Source organism: Ascaphus truei, chromosome 14, assembly GCF_040206685.1.
Source record: "Ascaphus truei isolate aAscTru1 chromosome 14, aAscTru1.hap1, whole genome shotgun sequence".
NCBI lineage: Eukaryota > Metazoa > Chordata > Amphibia > Anura > Ascaphidae > Ascaphus > Ascaphus truei.
Window position 1 is genome coordinate 23,262,758 of NC_134496.1, and position 26,371 is coordinate 23,289,128.

General features: G+C 44.2%; 1 protein-coding gene across 1 annotated transcript in view; it reads left to right on the top strand.

Moving 5' to 3' along the window:
* The first annotated feature begins 275 nt into the window (after window positions 1-275).
* The window catches only part of PCOLCE2 (procollagen C-endopeptidase enhancer 2), a 42,837-nt gene continuing 16,741 nt past the window's right edge, over window positions 276-26,371 (top strand). The window contains exons 1-5 of the mRNA XM_075570096.1: window positions 276-593; window positions 4,747-4,855; window positions 16,752-17,007; window positions 18,058-18,182; window positions 19,559-19,695. Of these exons, the coding sequence (XP_075426211.1) occupies window positions 517-593; window positions 4,747-4,855; window positions 16,752-17,007; window positions 18,058-18,182; window positions 19,559-19,695 (704 nt within the window). The 5' untranslated portion in view covers window positions 276-516. The remainder of the gene's footprint in view (window positions 594-4,746; window positions 4,856-16,751; window positions 17,008-18,057; window positions 18,183-19,558; window positions 19,696-26,371) is intronic.

Consider the following 26,371-nt stretch of genomic DNA (forward strand, 5'->3'; position numbering starts at 1 on the left):
AGTAACAAAGCAGGGAGAGGGTGTAGGGGGTATGATGCCTTTCATTGGACCAACAAGTAGTTGATGTTACAAGCTTTCCAGCCTCTCAGGTAACCCGATGAGGGACCCGGAGAGGTTTGAAAGCTTGTGACATACTGTGTCAACTACTGGTTGGTAGTCTATTGTCATATCAAGTGATGTTTTCTCAGCATCAGTCACACTCCTGAGCTTTCGAAAAGCCAACTATTGCCAATGACAGATGCACACACGCTGCTCTCAGGTGTGAAGGGGTTAAGGGTAGCCTGTGAACGAAAAGTGAAGGGGGGAGGAGAGGGGAGGATCAGATTTTAGGGAGAACTAGATCCCCCTCCTCCTCTGGGCTGCAGGAACAAATGGGATATTCATCAGGAGTCTGTCTGTGCCAAGGAACCTCCCAGAGAGAAATGAGTAGATGCTCGGGCTGTAGCGTGCTCCTCTTTATAAAGCCCCTGCAGACTTCCAGCTCATGCCTTCAGCTGTCTGCTCAGTGTCACAGACATGAGGAAAGAACTGAGATTCGTCCTGCTCTCCCTGCTGCTGGCCGCACACAGCAATGGCCAGCAACCCAATGAGAGGTAAGAAGGGGTGATCTGAGTGGCAGAGCTGTCCAGGGGTGACCCTCACCCCAACCTCACAGACTTTTCTCTTGCTGTGCCATTCACTGCTCGTCCAGAGTAAAGCGTTGCACTCCGCACTCTGCTTCTGTGCATGCTGGGTTTATGACCCTATAATACTTGTATTCCCTTGTCCCATAATTGCTTAACCCTAATCACCATATATGCAATCTGCCTATATTGTAACCTATATGTGACTGATCCATTCAGCTGCCCCATTTAAGCATCACAAGTCTTCCTTCCATGTATTCACGCCTGTGCACGATAACAGATTCATCTCTCTATTTCCCCTCCCTATAATATATTCATCTCCTTACCCGTGAATAGTCTAATTATATTACCATGCGATATTTACTTTCCTACCCTTTAACTTTATTCAGCCCCCTACCACATACAGTGCAGCACCTGAGCCATTATAATACCCATTCATTCTACTGCAGATCCATATGTCAGACAGACCCCATCTCTTATCCCATACACCACTCATCTTTACCTGCCTTACAGGCGCACGTGGCTCTCTCCGTCTCCAGATGTCAGGCTTATTCTCCTACTCAATATGTGTCCCAAGCGTTTGTCCAAATGTTTAGCCACAAGAATATGACCATCACTGATAGTGGCTTCATATGACACATTTTCCTTATCCCCCCAACCCCCTGCACCATCTACCTTCTGCCTTCCTTGGCCTCCGCATGGGAATCTGTCCCTTGTCTGATATCTGGCCCACCCGCCAGTGCACCATACAGCACACTTCATTGTCCCCATGATAACACAATATATCATGTTAGCAATAACCTCCGCTACCTCTGTATCTACAGTATATTATCGCAGTGTGCTAGGTTTGCCTTATGCTTCTACTTCATACATGCCTCATTCTCCATGTACTACACCAGGGGTGGCCAAACTCCAGTGCTCAATGGCCAAGAACCCATCAGGTATTGGGGATATCTGTGCTTCAGCACAGGTGGCTAAAGCCACCTGTGCTGAAGCAGGGATATACTGAAAACCTGACCTGCTGGTGGCCCTTGAGGACTGGCATTGGCCACCCCTGGGTTAAATGGTATTGCAATGCAAAGACACACCGTATGTAGTACGCCAGTTTGGCAATGAACGTGTTAACGAATGTTTTCAGCATGTCTCTTTTATTATAATGTTGCCTTTCGTCTTATCTTTTTCTTCTTTTAATCTTCTTGTGGTCCTTGCATATCTTAGGAGAAAGTTGAAAGGGTTGCTTTTGTCACCCAAGTCATTGGATTTTCAGTAGCTGTAATGCAATGAATCAACAGGCTATGTGTAATCCTGTCCAGCACGTGCTCCTTACTGCAGTATTAAATGATACTCCCTGGCTGCTTAGGGAAAGATGGATGAGGATTGCTCATTCACAGTAGCAGACAAAGTGGCTGGCTAGCTGTTGAATTTGTAAGACAGGCAGATGTGAAATTGTGACTCGCCTTCCTAAGAATTTAGATGATATATGGGAAACGGTGATTAATACTCTGCAGAAGGGTTGATGGGTGTAGACGAAAAGGACATTGGAAGAACGCAATCTCTTTACTAACAGATTCATATTGGTAGAGGCTGGTTACAAACATCATTGTTCAACATGATAGAGACATTTTAATGTGTCAGCTACAAATCCAGACGTTATGGACCACACATTAAATAAGTTATGGTGGGTGGAAAATTGACAAAAACCCTCCACCGTACAGTGTGCAGCAAATAAAAACCCCACGTGTGATCACATTCACGTGTCTCAAACAGGTCTGCAACCCTGCCCTTCCCCATTATCTGTTAGCATGCAATGCTTCCACTGCAGCCAGGGATTCTGGGTAATGACATGCCAATGATCACTCACAGTGTCACCTTTGGCTTCTAATCCATTTTAACATGGCAAGGCTTCAATGCCAAACGAGAGAATCCCATACAATGCCATACTGGAAACTTTCGTTACTTAGCATTAGTCCCAATGTTAATGCAGTCTCAGACCTTTACACACAAGCTGTCACTCAGTCTCATTGTAGCGAATGGGAGTTGATGCTTATTCCTAAATTATTTGACAGAAGTGTATAGACTAATCCCCCCTAGAAACCTATATACTGTAGTGCCGAAGGTTATTCTAACACAAACCAGTGGCAATCGCCAAAAAGAACCAGGTACATGCTGGGTACATGCTGGGTCGTGTTTAAGGCAAGTTTAAGGCATTTCTGCATTGACTAATGGCCCATCAGATTAACAGCGTGGGTCCCTGGCAGTCCCATTCAAACTGAATGGGACACCCCTGCTGTGTTAATCTGATGGGTCATTAGTCAATGACAAAATGCCTTAAACTTGCCTTAAACTAGCCAGGTTACACCCAGCATGTACCCAAAATGTAACCGGGATAGTTTAAGGCAAGCTTTAGAATACTCGTTGTCTTGTCTGTAAGTAAATCATATCATCTTTAGCTTCTGAGGCTACCATTGGACCTTGGGGAGAGCTTCATTTTAAACTCCCAGACACTCAATATTTCAAACGCTTACATCTCCCGAGCAAAGCATCATATTTAAAAATAAACAAACAAAAGAAAAACTTAAAGTAAAAAAAAAAATGTATGGATAAAACAGTCGCTATAAAAATCGAAATATCTGAAATATCCAACCAACATGTAGATGTTATGAGACCACGTCACATGGATCAGGGCATTCACATTATTACAACGGCTTGGAGCGACTGCACCTTATTTACACTTTCTCCCTCCTATAATGGAGCAACTTAGATTTTAGTCTCTCCAGCACTATATGGGTTAATCTTAAAATCACTTTCCAAAAAGCCCACCTCTCGTTACTCCCCGGCCCCCTCCGCCTGCATCACGGCCCCCGCCTCCTAAATTCCAGGTCATCCACTCTTCCAACAGGAGTTGTATTCTTCCGAAATATGATTTGGGAGTCAGTGTTTGGGCGGTACTCTGAAATTGGACACATTACATAGATGAGGGCTCTTCCACTTCCAGCCCATACGTGCCACCAGCACTCCAATGGTTAAAAAGGGCCAATATTGGCGGTTTTCTATATAAAAAAAACTGCTTTGCAACTCCGGTGTGGTTACTCAGCTTGCAATGAGCTCGTTCCTGCGTAGGTATAATTCGCATGTTCAGTTCATTGGTTATTTGTCATTTTCCCATCTTACAAGTCTCATGTTAACAGCTGATATTGGTGCATCCCACCTTTTAACATAGCTTTGCGTTGCAGCAACATGAAAGCGCTCCGCATTGTAACACCTTTTCTATGATCTCTACGCTTGTTTCACAAAATATTATACATGGTTTTTTAAATGTAGGTTTTTAAACTCTGTACCATGGCATGTAAAGCAGAAAGTGTTTTTATTAGGGTGTAGTTATACAGTAGATGTTATTAACCCTGAAATAACGGGTTAAATAACTCATGCATTATCTCCTTAATCAATGTTTTCAATGGCGCTACAGTCAGGGGTGGATTGGAGACAGATCTCAGCCCAGGCAATATCCGTCTTACAGGCCCTCCTCCCACGACGTGGTGTCATCACGTCGCATTGTCATGGCGATGTCGCCATGTGACGCACATTTGTCATGGCAACGCGTCACCATGTGACGTCGGGTCACCATAATCCCGTGACGCTGCAGGAGGCGATGCCGTTCCAGTAAGGCACACTTACAGAGGCCCCGCGCTTTTCCCCCCGGTAATCAGTCTCATGGGGAAGAGCGCAGGGCCTCTGTAACCTCCATCAGCCCCCCCAAGGCAGCACCAGCCCATGGACTCACTTGCCCACCGGGCATTTGCCCTGTTTCCCGGTGGCCCAATCTAACCCTGGCTACAGTTAAATAAAGCGCCAGTATTAACTCAACGCATTACCGGGAGCAGCAATGTCTGCTACATCTGTGTTTCCAAAGCTGCAGCAATCAAGGCCGAGTTACAAAACCTTGCTTCTGAACACCCATTTTTTAAAATACTCTCAAATATAATTTTACTTTGTGTGGTCAGAAGGTAAAGCTATATACATAGTGTACATGTGTATGGGAGCCTCTGATTCCCAGAATGCAAACAGAGTGCAATTCTTTGCAGCGCAGAACACACAGCGGCTTCTTTTTTTCCTCCTGTATCAGGCACGCTTTCACATGCGGTGGGAATCTAACTGGCGACACTGGGATTCTTGGAAGTGAAGGTTTTCCAGGAGTTTACCCTCCAAACAACAAGTGCACCTGGAAAATTACGGTAGGCTTACTTGTTGTTGTTGATATTGGGATTTTTTGGGGGGCCCGATAACTCTGGTCCAATATTTGAAAGCTGAATGCCTGAGCCTGTTGAGGTTGAATTACGATGGATAATAAATGACATTTATAATTGTAAGTCATGCAGCCAAAAAATATGGTATGTAACAGCAGGGAACTGGGGGGTCAGACAGGGTACATATTTATAGAAGTGTAAATTTCAACCCCACAGGGGAAGCTACACAAATTCACTAACACACACGCACTGTTGCAGACAGTACACACACATTCACACACTGATACACACAGAGAGGCACTGATACACAATCTCATTACGAACCTACTGTTATATAATAATTACATCTAAACTTTTCAATGTGCAAGGATAATATATATCTACATCTGCTATATACAGCTCAAACCCCTTATAACGCTGTGTTTGGGGTCCAAAGAATCACATCGCGTAATAGGTGGATCCTGTTAGAAATAATGTACAAATGTATGCATTGTACAATAAAGTTTTTAAGATACCAATAATCGTGTTGTAAAGTATTCATAAATACGAAAATTGGGAGCCACGCTTGCATCGCGTTATAAGCAGATTCGCGCTGTAACGGTTGAGCTGTATTTTGGAAAGTTGTCTGTGTGGTCCCTATGCATTTGGACGCCTCTTAAGATATCGGAACCACATGATGGTTCCTGAGATCAAGAAGCAGGTTTTTGTCTATGTTTGGATACAATTCACAAATTACATCACAAAATACATCAACAATGATATAACTGATAACATCACAAATGACATGATTCCATCACACAACCCTCAAGCTGCCACTTAATCGTGGTCACTCTGAAAATCCAATTTTCAACATTAGCGAGAATACAGGATCGGCCAAAGTACTTCAAGAGCGCGAGATCCTTGTTTGGGATGAGAGATCCGTTTTCCGGATTTTCTCGCATTTTCCCCCCCAAATCCGTTTCCCCGATTGAAAACGGATTTCGGTGGGGTTAATCTGCGTGGATTCATCAAAAACCGCCAATGGATACAATCCGTCCACGGGTCGCGGAATCCGCTGAGTGTATTGGTAACAATCATTTAAAAAATCCTTAAAACGCGAATCTCCCCTTTTTTGAGATGGATCCGCCGAAATCCGCAAACTAAAGGAACCGCCCGATCTGCTGGGGATCCAAATCCGCCAACACACATTGCCCATTTCTATTTGGGACGAGAGGACAATGTGCCACAAACACACATTGGAGGCTCTCAATGAAACACTTCAGGACCTCAGAGGCAATGAAGCTATTATGTGTGGAGTTGTTGTTTTAGCCGGGGGTTTCTCATTAAGAAACTAAAACATGTAATTATCCATTTATAAATCTCAGTATTGTTTGGTATACTCATATACTGCTGAAATACCACTGACGTAACTCTGCATATGTATTATGTGGAGATTTCAAGGAACAAAATCAGCGAGACTTGGGGGCACTAGCATTTCATTGGAAAAGGTACTGGTCTAATAAGAGTGAGACTCCACTGAAGTCTCTGAGTTCAATGATGCTAAAAATTCAGGAGACTGATTGTAATTGAGGTTGGACTTCTCAGGTCTGTACTAACCTAGTAGTCACTGCCTCTGAGATCCTTGGCCAAAATCACTTTATCTCACCTTCTAGGAATGGCAGATGGTTGGTACAGTCTAGGTCAGGACTCAACTGGTGGCCATTGGCCCAATCCAGCCCCCGAAGGGCCTGCTCATTTCATACCGGTTGCTTAAGCACACTGCATGCAGTTTTCACACTGAGATTCACTTGTAATTTAAAGTAATGGTAAATATTTATAGTGCAGATGTTATAAATGCCTGTAACATGTTGAATTATAATAATTCTTCCTGTATCAAATAAATGACAATAAGCTGGTGGCCCGTAGGCTCCTAAATCTTTCTCTGATTCGAGTCCTTTTGGAAATCTAGTTCAAGAACCCTTGTGCTATATAAGTGAAAGCAAAAACAATGACATACTTCTGTGTCTGATGAATAATTGGGTAACACAAATTTTTAAAAGATTTCAACATCTATGTTTTACCCAGTATAAACAAGAAGAGTAAAGAGGTAGGTTTCTTACGCATTAAATTCCTTCAGCCTGGAAGAACTAAAGCATCATCCTGCACTGAGCACCATTTTTAAATAGATCTCTTCTCGCCCTTTCCCATGCTGTTTTTGTTTTTACAATCAGATGTTCAATCCAGGAGATATAAGCGTTTTAAATGTGAAGTGTCCGGCAGGTGAAAGTGGAGCTCTCTCCAGAGCCCAGTGCAGTCTTAAGGTTACTATGGTAACCTCACAAGCTAGAAATGAAGAAAATCACGATTGTCTCCACTTTAAAACTGACTTCAGGGCACAGCATTAGGAAATCTTTATTAATACACATGCTAAATGCAGCAAGATGTGCCATCGCTGCCAACTGGAAAAAGCTGGAGGTGCCCACCATGGGACAGTGGGAGTGGAGATATATGATATAGATATATGTAAGTCCCCGCTCACGTGGTGCGCGCGGCGCTCGTGCACACACGCTCAGCCGCGATCGGCGCTTATCAAAACACAAAACCTATATTTACCCGCACGCTGAACTACCCGCAATGCCCCCCCCTCCCCCGTGCGCGTACAAGCAGGACACCCGGCACTCATGCTTGGAGCGCTCTCCAAGCATGAGCGCGCTCAGCACCAGCGGGGACTCAGCCTTAGGCTGCCATGGTCAGAGTTTCCTGCTAATAGAACACGGTGAGAGGATCTGGAAGGGGACTCACTTACCATAGTGAGAATAATAAGGATAACCCGGACTTCTATTTATGGGACTGACTTGTTTCTAGTTTTTATCTTATTTTTTGTTTGTTTAATTACAATATTTTTTTATTTATGTCAGATCGTTGGTTTTGTGTTTGTTTTTATTATTATTAATGTTGTTGTCAGTTAATGTGTTATTGTATACCCGGCGCTCTAATATATAATTAATATCTTACGATATTATACAATGTGTCTGAGTACGGGTGTCTGCAGACTGCAGAGTGAAAAAGTGTAAAAACTCTAATATGTCTTAAGTTGTGCTGTGTTGTTGTGTATATGTTCTTAAGTTGTGCTGTGTTGTTGTGTATATGTTCTTAAGTTGTGCTGTGTTGTTGTGTATATATGTTCTTAAGTTGTGCTGTGTTGTTGTGTATATGTTCTTAAGTTGTGCTGTGTTGTTGTGTATATATTCTTAAGTTGTGCTGTGTTGTTGTGCATATGTTAAATGTTGTAAACAATGTGGACTATAAATAAAGAATTTACAAAAAAAACAGACTTCAAAAGATTTCAGGGTAAATGATTAGGGTGCATTGTATAAGCAGGGTTAGTGTCACCACAAACTTCTACACCATTAAGGAGAATAGAAGATACTGTAACCAAAGTATATGTATGTGTTTATATGCGCGTACACACACACACACACACACACACACACACACACACACACACACACACACACACACACACACATGTATGGATTGTTCTCTAATGGTACAGTATATGGAAGGTTTAAGCAGCAGTCCTGCAGCCACCTGTCTTTTTTGTTTGTTTGGATTTTTGTTTTAATATAAGTATCATGCGAGTAGCTTTAATGAGAAATAATTACCTAAGCTGCCGATCGATTCGTTCTCTTGTGATCGATTGGCGAACATCCTCCTCCCAGGGCTATCAAAATGTCCGACTTCTGACTGTACAGCAGTCTGTCAAATGCTACAGCTGCACTGCAACATTATATTGCTAAGTGTAACACATTGTTACAGCTTTCAGCTCAGCACTAGACTGCTGCTGGAAACACTGCAACAGATCTGTTTGTGATACTTTGTTGCCAGAGGACAGAGCTCAAAAAGGTGTGTCAGAACCAGTTTCAAGAGAGGAAGTGGATATGACTTTCTAAATGGTTGCTATAGCAACCAAAGGATGTTCAGTACATTAAAACAAATGATAAAAAATGGCATTAGGAGTTGGAACAAAATGCAGCCAATATTATAGAATACTACAGAACGGATAAAAAAACAAACAGTATAGGATGTTAGATGTTTGGTTGTATTCTAAAGGGCATTCAACATATACAGCAGAGTCGACATCTGTCAGTAATGGATCCTCAGTCTAAGGGGGGTGGGTAGTGGGGTGGGGGGGGGGGCAGGAGGGATTAAGGAGGCCAGAGCATGCAGAACATACTTTTAAGTTCCTATGAGAATCAGTTTTGTGTGTGGAAACGACTTCCGCCACTTAAGTCTCCAACAGGGATATACTGTAACTCATCCATTCACTGTGACTTCTGGCAACAACAAAAGAACATTTTCCACGAATACATTTTAAATTAATAGCGGAATGTAAACCACCTTCTACAACTGCAACGTCGCAAGATAGTCCAAATACTTGATGTAAAGGATCATTTATTATTGGAAATGTGATCCAAAATCTCGGGGGGATTCATGGAAATTCCTGACATTGTTACAAATTACGACCTGACAGGGCCAGAAGTGTATTAAACAGTAACATCGTGTTTCTCGTGTTACCTTATTAACATATGTTCTACATACATAACAGATGTTTTGCAGGAAACGCATATTTGTTATGTATCTGCGAATTTTACCCTCAGGGATCATCGACTCGAGATCTCTATTGCCCACTGGATTTTCTGGATCTTTTGGCTCTGTTGAGGGTTATCCTGCTCAAATCGACCAAGTGCACAAGGATTTCGCCTTGGATGTGGTAGATCCAGGTTGATCACAATATGTGCTTTCTTTGTGGGACATTGAGCATGCCAGATTGTCATCTGGTGGGGGAAGGCATCTCCAGTATTGAGATACAACGGTAACCCCTCGTTATTCTCCTTAGACTGATGTCTACAGGCTAAGGCAGTGGCCCTAAGTCCTATGCCTCGTCATGACTGTTATCTCACTAGCTGAGCACGTAGCCAAAGGTCAGACAACACCAAAAGCTATATATACTGATAATCCTCAAACGGATGATCATCCATTTACATGCACAATACATATCACGTAAGTCACTGCACACGTGTGTACCAGTGTCTCTCCCCAATCCCACTGACCCTGTATTATAAGGGGCCTGTGTGTGGGTGCCAGCACACCATTGTAACTCTTATGGAAAGTGTGTAACTGAACGGGCCTGTGTCTTCACAAAGACTTCGGTACCTTTGGTCAGTGGTGAGGATCCCCTCTGTTAATTACTCATGCCTCCCTTTTCCTGGTAGGGTGCTGCTCTGCGTTTACTCCACTAGTGGGTTCTTGATCTTGTCACGAAGCTCCGCTGAGTCGTCCTGCTCACGAATTGGTTCTGAGGTCACCACGAATCACGCCCAAGATCCCTCCGGGTCGCGGCAGCTCTGCCCCATCGTGCTCCGCCAGGGACTCTTAAAGACTCCCCCTTTCAGTCCCTCCTCTCGAGTCAAATATAATTGGCTGAGGACCCATGTCTATCAAAGAGCCACATCCTGGGCACCACAGAGAGGAGCCAGCCAGGGAACAGTGTGTATATTGGCAGTATACTTTCCAAGAGGGTTACACAACAATAATGTTTTTTTTGACTGTATAAATACCAGTAACTCTGGTAGAAAACCTGATCAAGTACACCCAGAATCTATATAACTTCCTAGATACAATCACAGGAAGCGATACTCCACTATTTATTCTGCCAGGCACACAAGAGGTTACACAGACCCTCTATTAAACAAAGAGGTTTAATGAATAGCTGACAGCAGGTCTCAGGGAATTTCCCATCCACTATCAGATCTACTGGCTTGTAAGGTCAGAAGCGTGGTGGCGTTGCCCACAGGAATCCACAGGAGATGGGATTACAGTTAGAAAACTGGACTGAAGTATCACGATGAGATGAAGCCAAGTAATCAATACGCTGCTGTACAAGACTGAGAAGTTAAAGGTCCCCCATTCATGACTTAAGATGCCCCATTACCTCCCCCCTCCCCGTGTTCTCCCATAAACCATAAAATAGACACCAACACAATTATACGCAACACTTTCTGGGGGTTTCACGGGCCCAGCTTTATTTATATAACAACCATCATAACAATCATTTAACACCAACCCACGCCAGACTGCCCATTACGTCTTGAGCCCACGCATACACGTCACTCGTGACCACCTATCTGGCCAGATAACTGTCTCAGTCCCCATGATATATTGGCTTGTGAGAACACCCGTTCCATTTGGCCATGCTGGCCATTACACCACCTCCACCAAACACCCTATTCCACGTGCTGCCCTGGGCCCCAGTCTGGCAACTTCTAAAAGTCAATACATATTTCTCACTTACAGTGTTTCCTTTTTGTAAATATGACGCCAAGTTGTTACAACACGTACAATAAAAATACAACCGACAATGCCAACACCCAATCCAAGGATGAACACATCACTTTTATTATTCCCACAATGCTAAAGTAACAAAAAAGGGCGGGTGGGCGAGACGACTCGCAAAGCTGGCAGAAGTAAAAGAAAGGGCCAACCCTAACGCCTGCCTATATAGTCTCCGGAATACTTCCTCTACCATTCCTGAAGCCCCTAGTCTTAACCCCTTACAGCCACGTGTGATGGATTGGATAAAATGCCTATTTCTTCATCTGTAATGTGTACCTTGCTATGATTCCTTACTCAAAATGGCTACCACAGCTACCCCTCCCATCAAGTATGGAAGATGGCACCGAGGAATTCCACTCCAATGATGTGTTCAAAAAACTACAAAAACAAGACCATAAATCACAACAACAAGACCATACAAGGACGAGACCTAACAAAAGAATCACTGAGCTGTCTAGCTCTTTTGCATACAAACCCCCTCCCCTATAGCCCCTGTATATGAACGCAGGCTCTGTAGGAATAAAGTCAGACATTATCATACTGAACGTGTGTCAGCGTGATCTTTTCTCAGTGCACGCATTACCTACGTAGGAAAATAATCTGGACGGGGACAGATACTCTGCAGACGATTGTTCTGATCCAAATCACACCCATCAGGGCCTACCAGTGGGAAGGGGGTCCACCCAGTCATGAGCGCCCTACACCGATAGGTCCTGGTTTACTATAGTCAATGCTTATAGAAAACAGGAGTCCCTCCAGTGGTGTAGCTATGCCTAAAGAGGCCCCCGGGGCAACTTTACTGCATCCCATGTCGGGGTGTTGCCATGTGACATCACGCCGCCATGAGTTCCATTGCTGTGGGGGGAGGAGTGCGAGGCCTCTATAACCGCTTGGGAGGGGCGGGGGTCTGCAAGAGTCTGGAAGGAGGGTCCCGACTCCTTTGGGCCGGGCAGCCCCCACCTGAGATTGGCCCCCCGGAACATACCCGGGAATCCCGGGTTGTAGTTACGCCATTGATCCCCTCCTCCCCATCTTTGTTTTTGAACCCGCATGCATTTCCCTGAGCTGAAACGGGACCCCCTGATTCCTGAGATACTTACAGGTGAAGGTCGCACATTGCCGCAAAAATGGGGTTTAAATCTCCTGCGGTACACTGACCAATAGGAAGCCGCAACGTAATCCGCGATCCAGGAATTTAAATGCCAGGAAGTACCAGTGCTACCTTCATCGGTAACTATCTCAGACACCAGTGGGTTCCCACGCGGGTCCGCTCCGGCGCCCCCTACTTCCCACCCTGGTAAAAAACATAAAAACGTAATCGTTTGTCACATTGGATATACATTGGGGCGTCGGTTTCCTGTTGTGCAGTATATTTGGGGTCACTTTCCCAGTTGCACTCCAGTTGGCACAATTAAATATATAATACCGTGAGCCCGGTTCTGATCTCACTCCGATTGTGTATGTCTCTAGGACCTGCCTTGTGGGTTCATCTGGGCGTAAAGCAGGCTTTTAATTTCTGCTCAGATATACAACTAGTAACAAAGGAGGGAGAGGGAGGAGAGGGAGGAGAGGGAGGAGAGGGAGGAGAGGGAGGAGAGGGAGGAGGGGGAGGAGGGGGAGGAGGGGGAGGAGGGGGAGAAGAGGGTATGGTACCTTTATTGGATCAACAAGTAGTTGATATGTTACAAGCTTTCCAACCTCTCAGGGTTGTTAATCAGGGAGATATAGGGTCCTTCATCGGGTAGATATAGGGTCCTTCAATGGGGGATACAGGGTCCTTCATAGGGTATATATATATATATATATATATATATATATATATATATATATAGGGCCCTTCATCGGGTAGATACAGTATAGGGTCCTTCATCGGGTAGATATAAGGTCCTTCATTGGGTGTATATATAGGGTCCCTCAACAGATAGATATAGGGTCCTTCAACGGGTAGATATTCAACCGAATGGATCCCATTTTTTCTCTTCACATTTTTCCTTTTATTGAGAACAGCTGGGTGTGCAATTCACACTTCTAACAGCTCGCTGTTTAACCTAATGCGTTTTCCCTGTGATATTGCAAAATGTCTTTGCTGTTATTACAGTATATTGAGAATAAATGAGCATAGAGGGAGCAGAAGGAGAGATCTATTTTCATTGCTCCAACATTTTTTTGTCATAAGGATATCACATAAACCGCATTTATATTGAGATATACTGTACTGCATAAAAGCACATTATTGTACCCCAAAGAACCCCCGTATTGTCCAATAATTCTTAGGGCTGTTATATAAAGGATGCGGCCCTGCGGCCGCGCGTTCCTATGCGAACGCGCGTGCACGTACCATGCTTTTCCTGTATATAGTGCCGGGAGCTGCAGGTAATGTGTATGTGTGTGTATGTGTGTGTGTATGTGTGAGTATGTGTGTGCATGGGTTGTGTGAGTGAAGGGAAGTGCTAGATAAGATTTTTTAAAGAAAAAAAAAACTTTAATAAATATTTTTTTTTTTACTTCTGCAATCATTCACACACACACACACACACACACACACACACACACACACACACACACACACACACACACACACACACACACACACACACACACACACACACACACACACACACACACACACACACACACACCCTCATAAACACACATCAACGCATACATGCACACATACACACACACACACACACACACACACACACACACACACACACACACACACACACACACACACACACACACACACACACACACACACACACACACACACACACACACACACACATCCTCATAAACACACATCCACGCATACATACACACACACACACACACACACACACATCCTCATAAACACACATCCACGCATACATACATACATACACACACATACACACACATACACACACACACATACATTCGAGCGCAGGCAGCGGCGCGAAAAGAAGAATTTCCTCATCTTCGCCGCCGTCTGTCGGCTCCCCTCTCCCTGCCGTGCGCGCGCGGCCTTGTATAGAAAGGCTGACTGACGTCGGCCAACTGAAATTCCGCGCACGCGCACAGCGCAGCACGCGCCCGGCACTATAGAACGTGCCATAGAAGGCAGCATACAGGACTTGTCTCCTTATCACTTATATTGATCTATTATCTACAGCTACTTGTGTAGGATTTGTTAGATTTTTCATCCAGTTTTAACCAGACATTAAATAAAATTATGGTGGGTAAAAGAAAGTGACAAGAACACTCCCCGTACAGTGTACAGTTAATGAAGATACAGTACCAGGCTGTGCTGAAAAGCTGTGTAATGCGGCAGGCACAAGCTTATAGGGGTCCATGTTACAATATATAAGAAGCAAAGAGCGACACTGTGCTCATTTGCATGTCATTACCCAGAATCCCTTGCTGCAGTGGAAGCATTGTATGCTAAGAGATAATGGGAAAGCGTAGGGTTGCAGACCTGTCTGAGACATGTGCATGTGCTCACAACGTGGTGTTTTTATTTACCATCCATTTTTAAATACATTTGCCCATTCTTTACAATGAAAGCAGCATTACTGGATGTGGCTGCTCGCTATTTTTTTGTAAGTATTTTTATTTATCTTATACTTACCAGAACTGGGTTTTTTTCTTTGAGCAGACTCATGATCACCCACAGGCTCAGGGTAATTCCGGCAGCCGAGAGAAAGTCGCGACATCACCAGCAGATCACATAGTAACTTTCTTTCTGTGACTCCGCGGCCATAATTGTACGTTAGTGTGAAGTGTGTGAGAGAGAGTGTGAGAGAGAGTGTGTGAGAGAGTGTGTGAGAGAGTGTGCGAGAGAGTGTGCGAGAGAGAGTGTGTCTGAGAGAGTGTGTGTGTGTGTATCTGTGGGTGGGTGTGTGAGAGTGTGTCTAAGAGAGTGGGTGTGGGAGAGTGTGTGTGTGTATCTGTGGGTGGGTGTGTGGTTGGGTGGGCGTGAGAGAGTGGGTGTGTGAGAGGGTATGTGTGTGTATCTGTGGGTGGGTGTGTGGTTGGGTGGGCGTGAGAGAGTGGGTGTGTGAGAGGGTATGTGTGTGCTCGCATGGCACAAAAAAAAGATGAATATTTTGGAAACGGGGGGATACCGTAGGTAGAGGGACCAGGGTTCAGTTTCGGGGGACTCGCAGGTCCAGCAGTACTGTCCTTCCAATGCAAAGTAATGCACTTCGGGCCAAATATTACTGGGGGGTTTTTTCTGCTGAATTTCTTATGTTTTTACCAGACACAAAACAAGTTATGGTGAGTAAAAGAAGTGGCAAAAACCCTCCACCGTACAGTGTGCAGCAAATAAAAACCCCACGTGTGATCACATTCACGCCTCAGACAGTTCTGCAACCCTGCCCTTCCCCATTATCTCTTAGCATACTGTGCTTCCACTGCAGCCAGGGATTCTGGGTAATGACATGCAAATGAGCACTCACAAGGTGTCACTTTCTGCTTCTAATCCATTTTAACAGCCCCACTGTTTCTATATAACTCGCCTCTTTTCTATGTATGACAGCGCCCTGCTCTGCGGCCCACGCGTGTCATTATATTAGATAAGCCCACGGGCGCAATCAGACATATACTGTATATTTCCATCATTCCTGACCCAGAATCACTGCAATATTCGGCAATATTTAAAGGTGCAGCCTCACATAATTGAAATCATCTCAGCATTTTACCCCGATTACACATTTCATAGTATGAAACCAATCATTAATAACTGTGCCCAGGACACACTTGAAAACGAGAGGTAACGCTCAATGTATTACTTCCGGGTAAAACTTTTTTATATAAATAGATAAATACAAATTTGTTTTAACAGAAAGTTGGCGTTTTCGGGGTGTGCGGCAAAATGGTGGCGATTGTGCGTTTTCTTTATACCGCGGTCAATGCCGTTTCGCCAATTGCTGCCGTCACTTTCTGCCAGGGTCCCTCAGCCCTCTAACGCGCCATGTCTTGTATGTGCTTTATTTGCTCTTGTTCTCTTGGGCTGGAGTCTAAATTTGGAAAACATTTAAACCTTCAATTATAGCACACACATTAAACATGGTGGTGAGGAGAGGAATCGAGAAGGCCTCAGTCAGTAAAGATAGAAAATGCAAAAGCAGCAGCGCACAACCAAGGGAGCCAGGGTCAGAATTGTAATAAGAAAGATATGTATTTATTAGGTACAGAAGAAAGAGAGCACACCGGCGGAGTAAAGGCACTGCCTGCCGGATAAGTCCCTATAGCATGCACTCGATGTCTGTGTGGGGGGAAGGTACCTACATGTAGTTAGAGACAACCGAGGAGAGTAGTGGTACTGGTCCGTGGCGTATTGTATAGTTGTAACGTTAAAACACTATTAATTAAACTACATTAAAATAATAGGCCCAGATTAAATAAGTGATCGTATTAAATAATAGCAGTAAGTGCTGCTGAATGATTAAGGCAGTGGGTGAGCAGTTCAAGCGAGTTAGGTCAGTATATACTGTACGTTGACGTAACTTACCTATTGTTGCAGGTGCCCGAGGGGAAGGTGGCCGTCCTGTCTTTCCGTTACATTGACTTGGAAAGTGACAATATGTGCCGATATGACTTTGTGGATGTGTACAATGGCCATGCCAATGGGCAGCGCATCGGGCGGTTCTGTGGCACCTTTAGGCCTGGCGCCCTTGTATCCAACAGCAACAAGATGTTGGTGCAAATGATTTCAGATGCCAACACAGCTGGAAATGGCTTCATTGCGATGTTTTCTGCAGCAGAACCAAACGAGAGAGGTATTATTTGCAGCACACTGGCTAGCAGCTACAAACACACATAATATCTGATTTGAGACACTAAACGTTTGTTATAATATGCTCAATTCTGTATGATTTCATCCCTGCAAATATATTTACTGTATTTTAAATATATAAACATTTTGGTAGATTAATCTTATTTGGCTCACCCTACCCTCATTTTGGCTATATATGTATTGTAATGTGCTGCTTAAATGTGTAACTTTAGCAAACCCACTGCTGCTTTGCCTAAACGCTGGCAGGGATATGGTTAATACACAAGACAATGGGCTGAAATGTAACATAAAGCAGCAGTTTTCTCTGGGCCTCCCTCATTTTGTATGTATGCAGGGGGTATCGGAGCTGGACTGCGTTAATTTAAACTCCAGGGACCCGTGATTCCCAAGATAGATACTGGAGCAGGTGCCGCCAGTCCCTTATATGTCAGGGGTGGCCAACTCCAGTCCTCAAGGGCCACCAACAGGTCAGATTTGCAGGATATCCCTGCTTCAGCACAGGTGACTCAATCTTCGACTGAGCCACTGATTGAGCCACCTGTGCTGAAGCAAGGATATCCTTATCACCTGACCTGTTGGTGGCCTTTGAGGACTGGAGTTGGCCACCCCTGTTAATGAGGTTTAAATCCACCGTATCATTTGGGCCAATAGGAAGCCACGTCAGATGACGTTATGGCTTCCTATTTGCTTCCGTGACGTGGGAGATTTAATCTTCCATTCTGTTTTCCCTGGAGTGGACTCAAATGAACGTGGCTCGGCTCCGGAGACCCCCTGCTTCCTGAACATGTAAAACCACAGATGTGCCTCTTCTACTCCATAGTCATCATAACAAACAGGAGGATCCATCACTACAGCATCTGTATTTACAGCTGTTTAGAGATGGCCCGAGTTCTATTGTAAAAGGTCCATTTGATAAATTGAGATGTCTTTACCTTCTAGTCCAGCATCATTTCCATAGTAATATCCTTCCAATCTCTGGAGATAGGGGCCTATCATACAATATCTCTGGTCTCATTGTGGTCTGTGCTTGCAGGAGATCAGTATTGCGGAGGACGGCTGGACAAACCTTCAGGATCCTTCAAAACTCCTAACTGGCCGGATCGGGATTATCCTGCTGGAGTCACTTGCTCTTGGCACATTATAGCTCCAAAGAATCAGGTGAGCTCAGCTCATTAGTTCCTTGATCCCATTCTTGAGAGACAGAATGGACTTTAAGATGAGAAAAACGTTTCATTCCACATCGCCGATGGCAATGTTCTATTGGCCAATAAAAGATGTTGTCACCGGCAAATCTGTCTCTCAAGCTGATAAATAAATTAGGTACCACAATTTCAATAAAAAAAAAATACTTAACAGATTGTTCAAAAGGTTGTCGGACTACGGTATAGATTGTGCACGAGTGAAATATTCTGTGATAGGTACGTGGGGGTTAGGGCTGATTTGATGTAACTATTACCGAACCATTGAGAATGGTCTCTTAACAGCCACTGAGATGAAATAAAGAGTTGTCTCAACAAAGCCATCCTAACCAAACCCAGATAACGGACTGGCCAGTGTCACCAATCTACTCCTTTTAGTTACCACTGGTCAGGTTTAGGGGCTTATTCTGTAAACTCCATTAGCGCTTTATAGTGCGCTTTATAGTGCGTTCTGCATTCAAGTCAATGGGGCTTTCCGTGCAGATCGCATGGTTCAGCGCTAACAGAGATTACAGAATAAGCCCCCTAGACTCTTCCGTAGGCGGCAATGGCAGCTTGGGCTGCTTTAGTGCTACATATGTTGGTAAACACCATGGTTTGTAGTTAGGTAGAGCAGTAGGAAGAGATAGGGGACAATATACTGTATTTATTGTATTGTTACTATTTAAATACTGTATGCATTTCATTTTCAATGTCTCCACCGTATTAGCATAATTTAACCTGCCAGGTCGGCATGAACCTGGTTTGGCCAAGAAGCATACATCATATGTACCAAATATGCCTTTCTGTGTGTCAATTTACCAAAGCACTTTGCAATCCTTGTGCCTAAATTATGAACTGGTGAGTGGTTTTGTGGAACAATGGAGCACAGAGCTACTGAACGAATATATCATAACGATATGAATTAGCATGTCGCTGCGATTTGTCTTCTTTTTATACGTCAATGAAACCACCATCTTTAGCAATCCGTGCCAAATGTTCCGTACAGCTGTAGCAAGACTCAACAGTAGCTGCGCCGCGCTAGAAGAAGCAAAGGTCTGCAGCGCCGGAGCCGGTGTCTGCTGCGATCACGCTGTGGGGGGTCCATGCTTCTCAGTGGGACCCCAGCAGTGTTAATCCAGCAGGAGCTGTGACCACCACTGTTGTGTGACCACGTCACTCAAATCAGTTAGCTTGGCTACATCTGTCTGTAACAGGAAAAATTGTGTCATTTGCTACAGTACTAATGCATGAGCTATCAATGAATAAACTGCATGGTGATACCATAGTAAGGTAATGGCGTCTCTCGTGGGATTAGAGACCTGAAACCCTACACGTTTCCCCTCTCTTTTTAAGGTGATAGAGCTGAAGTTTGAGAAGTTTGATGTGGAAAGGGACAATTACTGCCGTTACGATTATGTGGCAGTGTTCAATGGCGGAGAAATGAACGATGCCAAAAGAATCGGGAAGTTCTGTGGGGACAGTCCACCTGCGTGAGTACATGTCATGTGAGATATTTTCTGAGGCGCATTGGTACGAAGTGGCTTATTCTACAAGCTCCTCAGTGGTCCATTGCCCGGGGATTGGACAATTCAAGTCACCGGGAGTTTTCAGCTAATCGCGGTGCAATCGGTTCCTTCAGAGCTCATAGAATAAGCCACATACTCTCGAGGTTGAAGGCAACTTTATCACCAGGATCCTTCTCTGTGGGTTTCTTAAACCTGTTGACTTACGTATAAGAAAAACTGGTAAAAACTTAGCCAAACTCCAGGCATTGAGTGAATGAAACATGAAGTATTTCCACCATAAGGCCGCGCTTGTAGTGCGTGCGACGGTGACGCGATGGATGACGTCACCCGTCGCCGTCGCCACCCGCGAAAGTTGTATTTCGCTTTGAAGAGACGTCGCAAGCGACCTGGCCATTGATTGGTTCAGAGGCTGTCACATGTGGCGACAGCCTCTGAAAAATCACATTTAACCGGCTTCCAAATTTCACGCTGCCAGCGTCGCGCTTACTATAAGCGCACGCGACGGCGGCAATACATTTGTTTTGCCGCGACGTCACCGGCACTATAAGCGCAGCCTTAGAATTGTGACGTTTTATAACTTTGGGCCTATTTAAAAAAAAAAAAAATTAAATAGTTGATTTTCCAAAAGGAATTAAAAGACTATTTAGAATAAGAAGAGGAATTGTAAGTTTGAAAAAAAAAAATTAGTGAGGATTCGCTTGGTGTGAAGATTTAAAAAAAAAATATGGTACTCATAACCCCTTTGCACCATAAGGCCGCGCTTATTGTGACACGACGGCGACGTCACGCTGTGGCCGCTGAAAAAATCACATTGAATTGACTTCCAGCGGTCGTGAACAAGCCGTTGCCGGCACTATAAGCGCGGCCTTAGACTTCTAACCCACGATCTTAGGTTGCTAATAATATTATGTAAATGTTATTTTATTTCGTTATTGGAATTTAGAGAATGGACTCACATATCCAAACATTAAAAGCTTACAAAAAACTAAATGAACTGGATAAACTATACAATGTGCGCGTGGGTTCCTGCAATGAGCCCGACATCTTAGTAACAATATAATATTAATATGAACTAAAGCAATATTTGGTTTGTCTGGAAATTCAAATACAGCAATACCACGTTACAGGCAACACAGCCCCCTACAAATGTACTTTTGGACTATTGTGTTGGTTTCAAAAAGCTTAATTATTTGTTTTTAAATTGTTGTATCCTGATGGACACAGGTAAGGTAATTGCGATCTGCCCCAGAGCTCCATTTAACCCTGTCACTACTAGATAGGCCGTTTAAGAAATGAAATGTTATCCCGGGGCATATTTGGGTGTTCTTAGAATTGGAGTCTGACAAAGAGCATCTTGAGTTTTTCACAATGTCAGCAATAGAATGGGATCTCAACAACACAGCAAATTAAAGGTCAGTCTCCCCGAGGACCATAGTGTACCAACGGCAGTGGCGTGTAGAAGCGTTTAAACCAAGGGTGGGCAACGTCAGTCCTCAAGGGCCACCAACAGGCCAGGTATGAGGGATATCCCTGCTTCAGCACAGCTGGTGCAATCTTCGACTGAGCCACTGATTGAGCCACATGTGCTGAAGCAGGGATAGCCTGAACACCTGACCTGTTGGTGGCCCTTGAGGACTGGAGTTGCCCACCCCTGGTTTAAACTTTCAGGATTGGTGCATATTTTTTAAATTAAAGTTGGTTTGTTAACAGGGTGAGCTGAGCCATGTGAGGGGTGTGGTTTACTCTGGCTGCTCTGTGCGATGTGATTTCACTGGGTGTTCACGAAAACTTTGCACGGACAAATCCCCCATCCCCTTATGTTAATTGCCAAAGTGGTACAAGACTTGATTTGCAAATACTCCCCCATAAGCAAATTACCTGAAATTGTTATACAGTACCCCTGTAACCCCATTGATGCCACAGGATCCTGCGATCTGCATTATAGAGGAATTGACTGAAGCAGTCCACTATATCACTTTAATAAGTTAATTGAGGCATAGCAACATTTAGGGTTGCCAGGTGGCTTCTCCAAAAATACTGGACACAATGGTGAGGCGCGCTCAAGACACACACACACACCTCTGCTCCATGCTGTTTCCCCCTCTTTGGCCCCACCCTCCGGGCTCCTGATATCTCCTCTTGATTGTCTGCTGCTGGGTTATGCAGCCAATCAGGATGGAGGAAGCTGCCCAGCCCCCTAGCTACAGCCCTGCTCTCTCCCTGCTCGGGGAAATCCCATGGCTCCCCAAGTCGGCCAGGTCACCATGTCCAAAGAGGTACAGTAATACCGGTATACACAGACATGTCCAGTAATACCTTTCATTTTTTACTGAACAGTGTCCAAATACAGGACAGTCCGGTCCAATATTGGACACTTGGCAGCCGCAGCAACATCAGTATGACAAACTGTGTAACAAATAGAAACTCGTGTGTCTTTTTTCTAAATTAATTGTGTGGAAACGACACTGTATAATAGAGCAAACTAATGGCTGTAACATCCCGTTTGCTCCATTGTTGTAATGGAATCCAACTGGTCATGTTTCACGAGGGCATGAGTTGTGCAAATGAAGCTTTGCAGGAGCGGTTTCTTATGGGTCAGTATGGTTTAATAATGACCGCATGTTATAATAAAGAGTAAGGGAGTTTAATATAACAAAAACTATATACCGGGTATGTGAATTACTCCTAGTGAATGAGTCACTAAAGTATAGTCCTAAGACTGTGAACCATGATAATATATGAAACATATACTACTTAATATACATACAATATATTATGATTACCACGTTTATTACTACTGTGAAGCGCTATGTACATTAATGGTGCTATACAAATAAAGACATACAATACAATATAATGTTGATTTGTATTTATATATATTTTATATATTGATGAAACCCATGTGCTATCAATAATGCACATGGGAAAAATGCACATTTTGATGTGTGTAACTGGACAGTAATGAATATACCAGGTACTGGAAAAATCTAAAGTGCATTACATTTCCAAAGTTACTGTATTTTCCACTTGCCTAGTGGATGGAGCCACATTTAAAAATAAATCGCATTATACAACTGGTAACGATGGAAGCCTTTTGCTTCTTTGTTCTAATGTATTCCTTAATGATAATAACTACAGCATATCAAATGGTAGGTTTACGGTTGGATTTCACAGGGCAGATAATTAAATTATAATCTAGGAATAACCATTTAAAAATGAGATTGCTGGCTTCCATAAACTAACAAATCATTTTCAATGTCCTCCTGTTCCCCAGTGTTAGCAGTTTGTTAAATAGTTAGTTCCATAAAGGACCAAGTTAAGATAAGGGGTATATTCTATATAGCCAGTGCCTTCAATGGCCCAAACAGCTGATTTGAGAGAATACAGAACCATGCCCTAAACCCTGGAAGAATTCTCTACATATTCCCTTCACTGCTTCATGCCTGACTTCAGAATTCAGCCCCAATTGCAAATATCCATTATGAACCTCCTACTGTTATTGAAACTAGTCAGTGGCTCATATCTAGTGGAAGGAAGAAGTTATGAAGTAGCCTTTAGAAAAATCCGAAAATGGTTTTAGAAAAATACTAGAAGATTTCACAATGGTTTATGGGATCTATGTATCCAGGCAATTTTGGGGGGGAATCAGAGCATTTTCATCCTGCTCCTTTGTATTTGCCCCAGCTTGAACCTTGGGGAGAGTCAGTAGGAGGAGTTGGGGGGAGTTACATGGTGCACACATTATAATGAGATGTATCACATTCTGCGTCTCTGCCCCAGCTTGCACCTTGGGGAGAGTCAGTAGGAGTTGGGGAGGAGTTACATGGTGCACAGGTTATAATGAGATGTATCACATTCTGCGTCTCTGCCCCAGCTTGCACCTTGGGGAGAGTCAGTAGGAGGAGTTGGGGAGGAGTTACATGGTGCACACATTATAATGAGATGTATCGCATTCTGCGTCTCTGCCCCAGCTTGCACCTTGGGGAGAGTCAGTAAGAGGAGTTGGGGGAGTTACATGGTGCACAGATTATAATTAGATGTATCACATTCTGCGTCTCTCTGCCCCAGCTTGCACCGTGGGGAGAGTCAGTAGGAGGAGTTGGGGGGGAGTTACATGGTGCACAGATTATAATGAGATGTATCGCATTCTGCGTCTCTGCCCCAGCTTGCACCTTGGGGAGAGTCAGTAAGAGGAGTTGGGGGAGTTACATGGTGCACAGATTATAATGAGATGTATCACATTCTGCGTCTCTGCCCCAGCTTGCACCTTGGGGAGAGTCAGTAAGAGAAGTTACATGGTGCACAGATTATAATTAGATGTATCACATTCTGCGTCTCTCTGCCCCAGCTTGCACCTTGGGGAGAGTCAGTAGGAGGAGTTGGGGGGGAGTTACATGGTGCACAGATTATAATGAGATGTATCACATTCTCCGTCTCTGCCCCAGCTTGCACCTTGGGGGAGTCAGTAGGAGGAGTTGGGGGGAGTTACATGGTGTACACATTATAATAAGATGTATCGCATTCTACGTCTCTGCCCCAGCTTGCACCTTGGGGAGAGTCAGTAGGAGGAGTTACATGGTGCACACATTATAATGAGATGTATCACATTCTGCGTCTCTGTGCCAGTCTGCACCTTGGGGAGAGTCAGTAGGAGGTGTTTGTGAGTCAATAACTGAGCCACCGATTGAGCCACCAATGCTGAAGCAGGTATATCCTTAAAACCTGACCTGTTGTTAGCCCTTGAGGACTGGAGTTGGCCTCCCCTGCATTACACTATTCACGCATTCTGTAATTATGCTACATAGAATTTTAGAATACTATTTACACATTTTTAGTTACAATGGTTTGGAAACTACGCCTAACTTTGTTTAAGACGCAACTAAAACTATTCAATAATGTTTTGTGATTATACATAAACATCCTTGCATTAAATATGATGGGGGGCGGGGGGGGAAGAGGGCATTTCATTCATTCAGTTCAGATTGATGCATTAAACAAAAGAAATTGAAGAAGTCCCTGGCACTGGAGAGATAAAACCCCCTTACTATATAATAAAATCCAGCACAAAATTGCACCTCCCAGCATTTTTACATACAGTAGTAATTATGGTGATGGTACAGAAGAGTAGCACGTACATTATGCTAACACACGTCACACGCAGCCCTGTCATTTTAGAAGCACTGGCTGTTTTCTCAGCCTAACGTTAAACTCGATCATCCCAGCAGAACGTCTATTTAAAGACTGATGTTCATTTCTCTTTGGAGAGTACAGTATGTGTCTACATGAAAACAGTGCAAACATGTACTGATCTTACAATGACACTGCTTGGATAGTCAAGTGTGTGTGTGTGTGTGTGTGTGTGTGTGTGTGTGTGTGTGTGTGTGTGTGTGTGTGTGTGTGTGTGTGTGTGTGTGTGTGTGTGTGTGTGTGTGTGTGTGTGTGTGTGTGTGTGTGTGTGGTGCTGACAGTCATGTCAACTCGCTGATTTGTAGCATCAGCGTATTATAGACTTCAGTTTTATCATTAAGCCCGCTTTATTTTGTTTTACAGCACACTATAACCTGGTTTCTGTTCCGGTTCCCTTTATGCCGGGAGTCTTTTCTCATTGGGTACAACCAACGAGTTGGCTGTTCCATCGCCGGCCAACCAGTTTCTACTTGTGTAAAATAGACTGGTGAAAATCAGAAGTTTGTCATTGAAAAGTCATTCTGGCCCTGTGTCCCCACACTATAGGGATTTTGGTCATCGGAGGTTGGCATCTTTGTCTGCATCAGGGATGGGCAACTCCAGTCCTCAAGGGCCACCAACAGGTCAGGTTTTCAATATATCTCTGCTTCAGCACAGGTGGCTCAATCAGTGGCTCAGTCAATGACTAAGCCACTGTTTGAGTCACCTGTGCTGAAGCCGGGACTGATTGAGCCACCTGTGCTGAAGCAGGGATATCCTGAAAACCTGTCCTGTTGGTGGCCCTTAAGGACTGGATTTACCAACCCCTGGCGTACATGGAAGATCAATTCAAGCCGTAAGCAATTGCAATGTAACAGTTACTAGATAAAGAGAGCTGACCAAAACCCACGGGAATAGAAAATATGCCACACATATGATATACCGTAATGACTCCCGATTCAGCCAAGAGGGTTACTTAAAAACCCGCACAATGTAACCAAAAGTTTGTCTTTCATGGCCTCATGCAGCTGTGGCAGCCCCTGGATAAACAGAGCTAGCTTTGTGTTTAAGTTCTGCCTGACTGGGATGAGCTAAAGCAGCAATACGGGTTTCATTTTGAGCATTTTTAAATGTATTTTGTATTACAGGATTGAAGCAGGGGGTCTCCGCAGCTGAACGGTGTTAATTTCAGCTCCGGGGACCCCCTGCTTCCAGAGATAGTTACCTCCGCAGAGGTGCCGGTATCTCTGCAGCCAGAGAAACGGTGTGCCTAACAAAATGGTGGCGTTTAAATGTCCCGGCCACACAGGCCAATAGGAAGCCGTGACGTCATCCAGATCAACTTCCTATTGGCTCGCGTAACCGGGACGTTTAAACTGGAAAGAGATACCCGCACCCCCTACGGAGGTAAGTATCTCGGGAAGCAAGAGGTGAGTCGAAATTAACGTGGTTCAGCTCAGGAGACCCCCTGCTT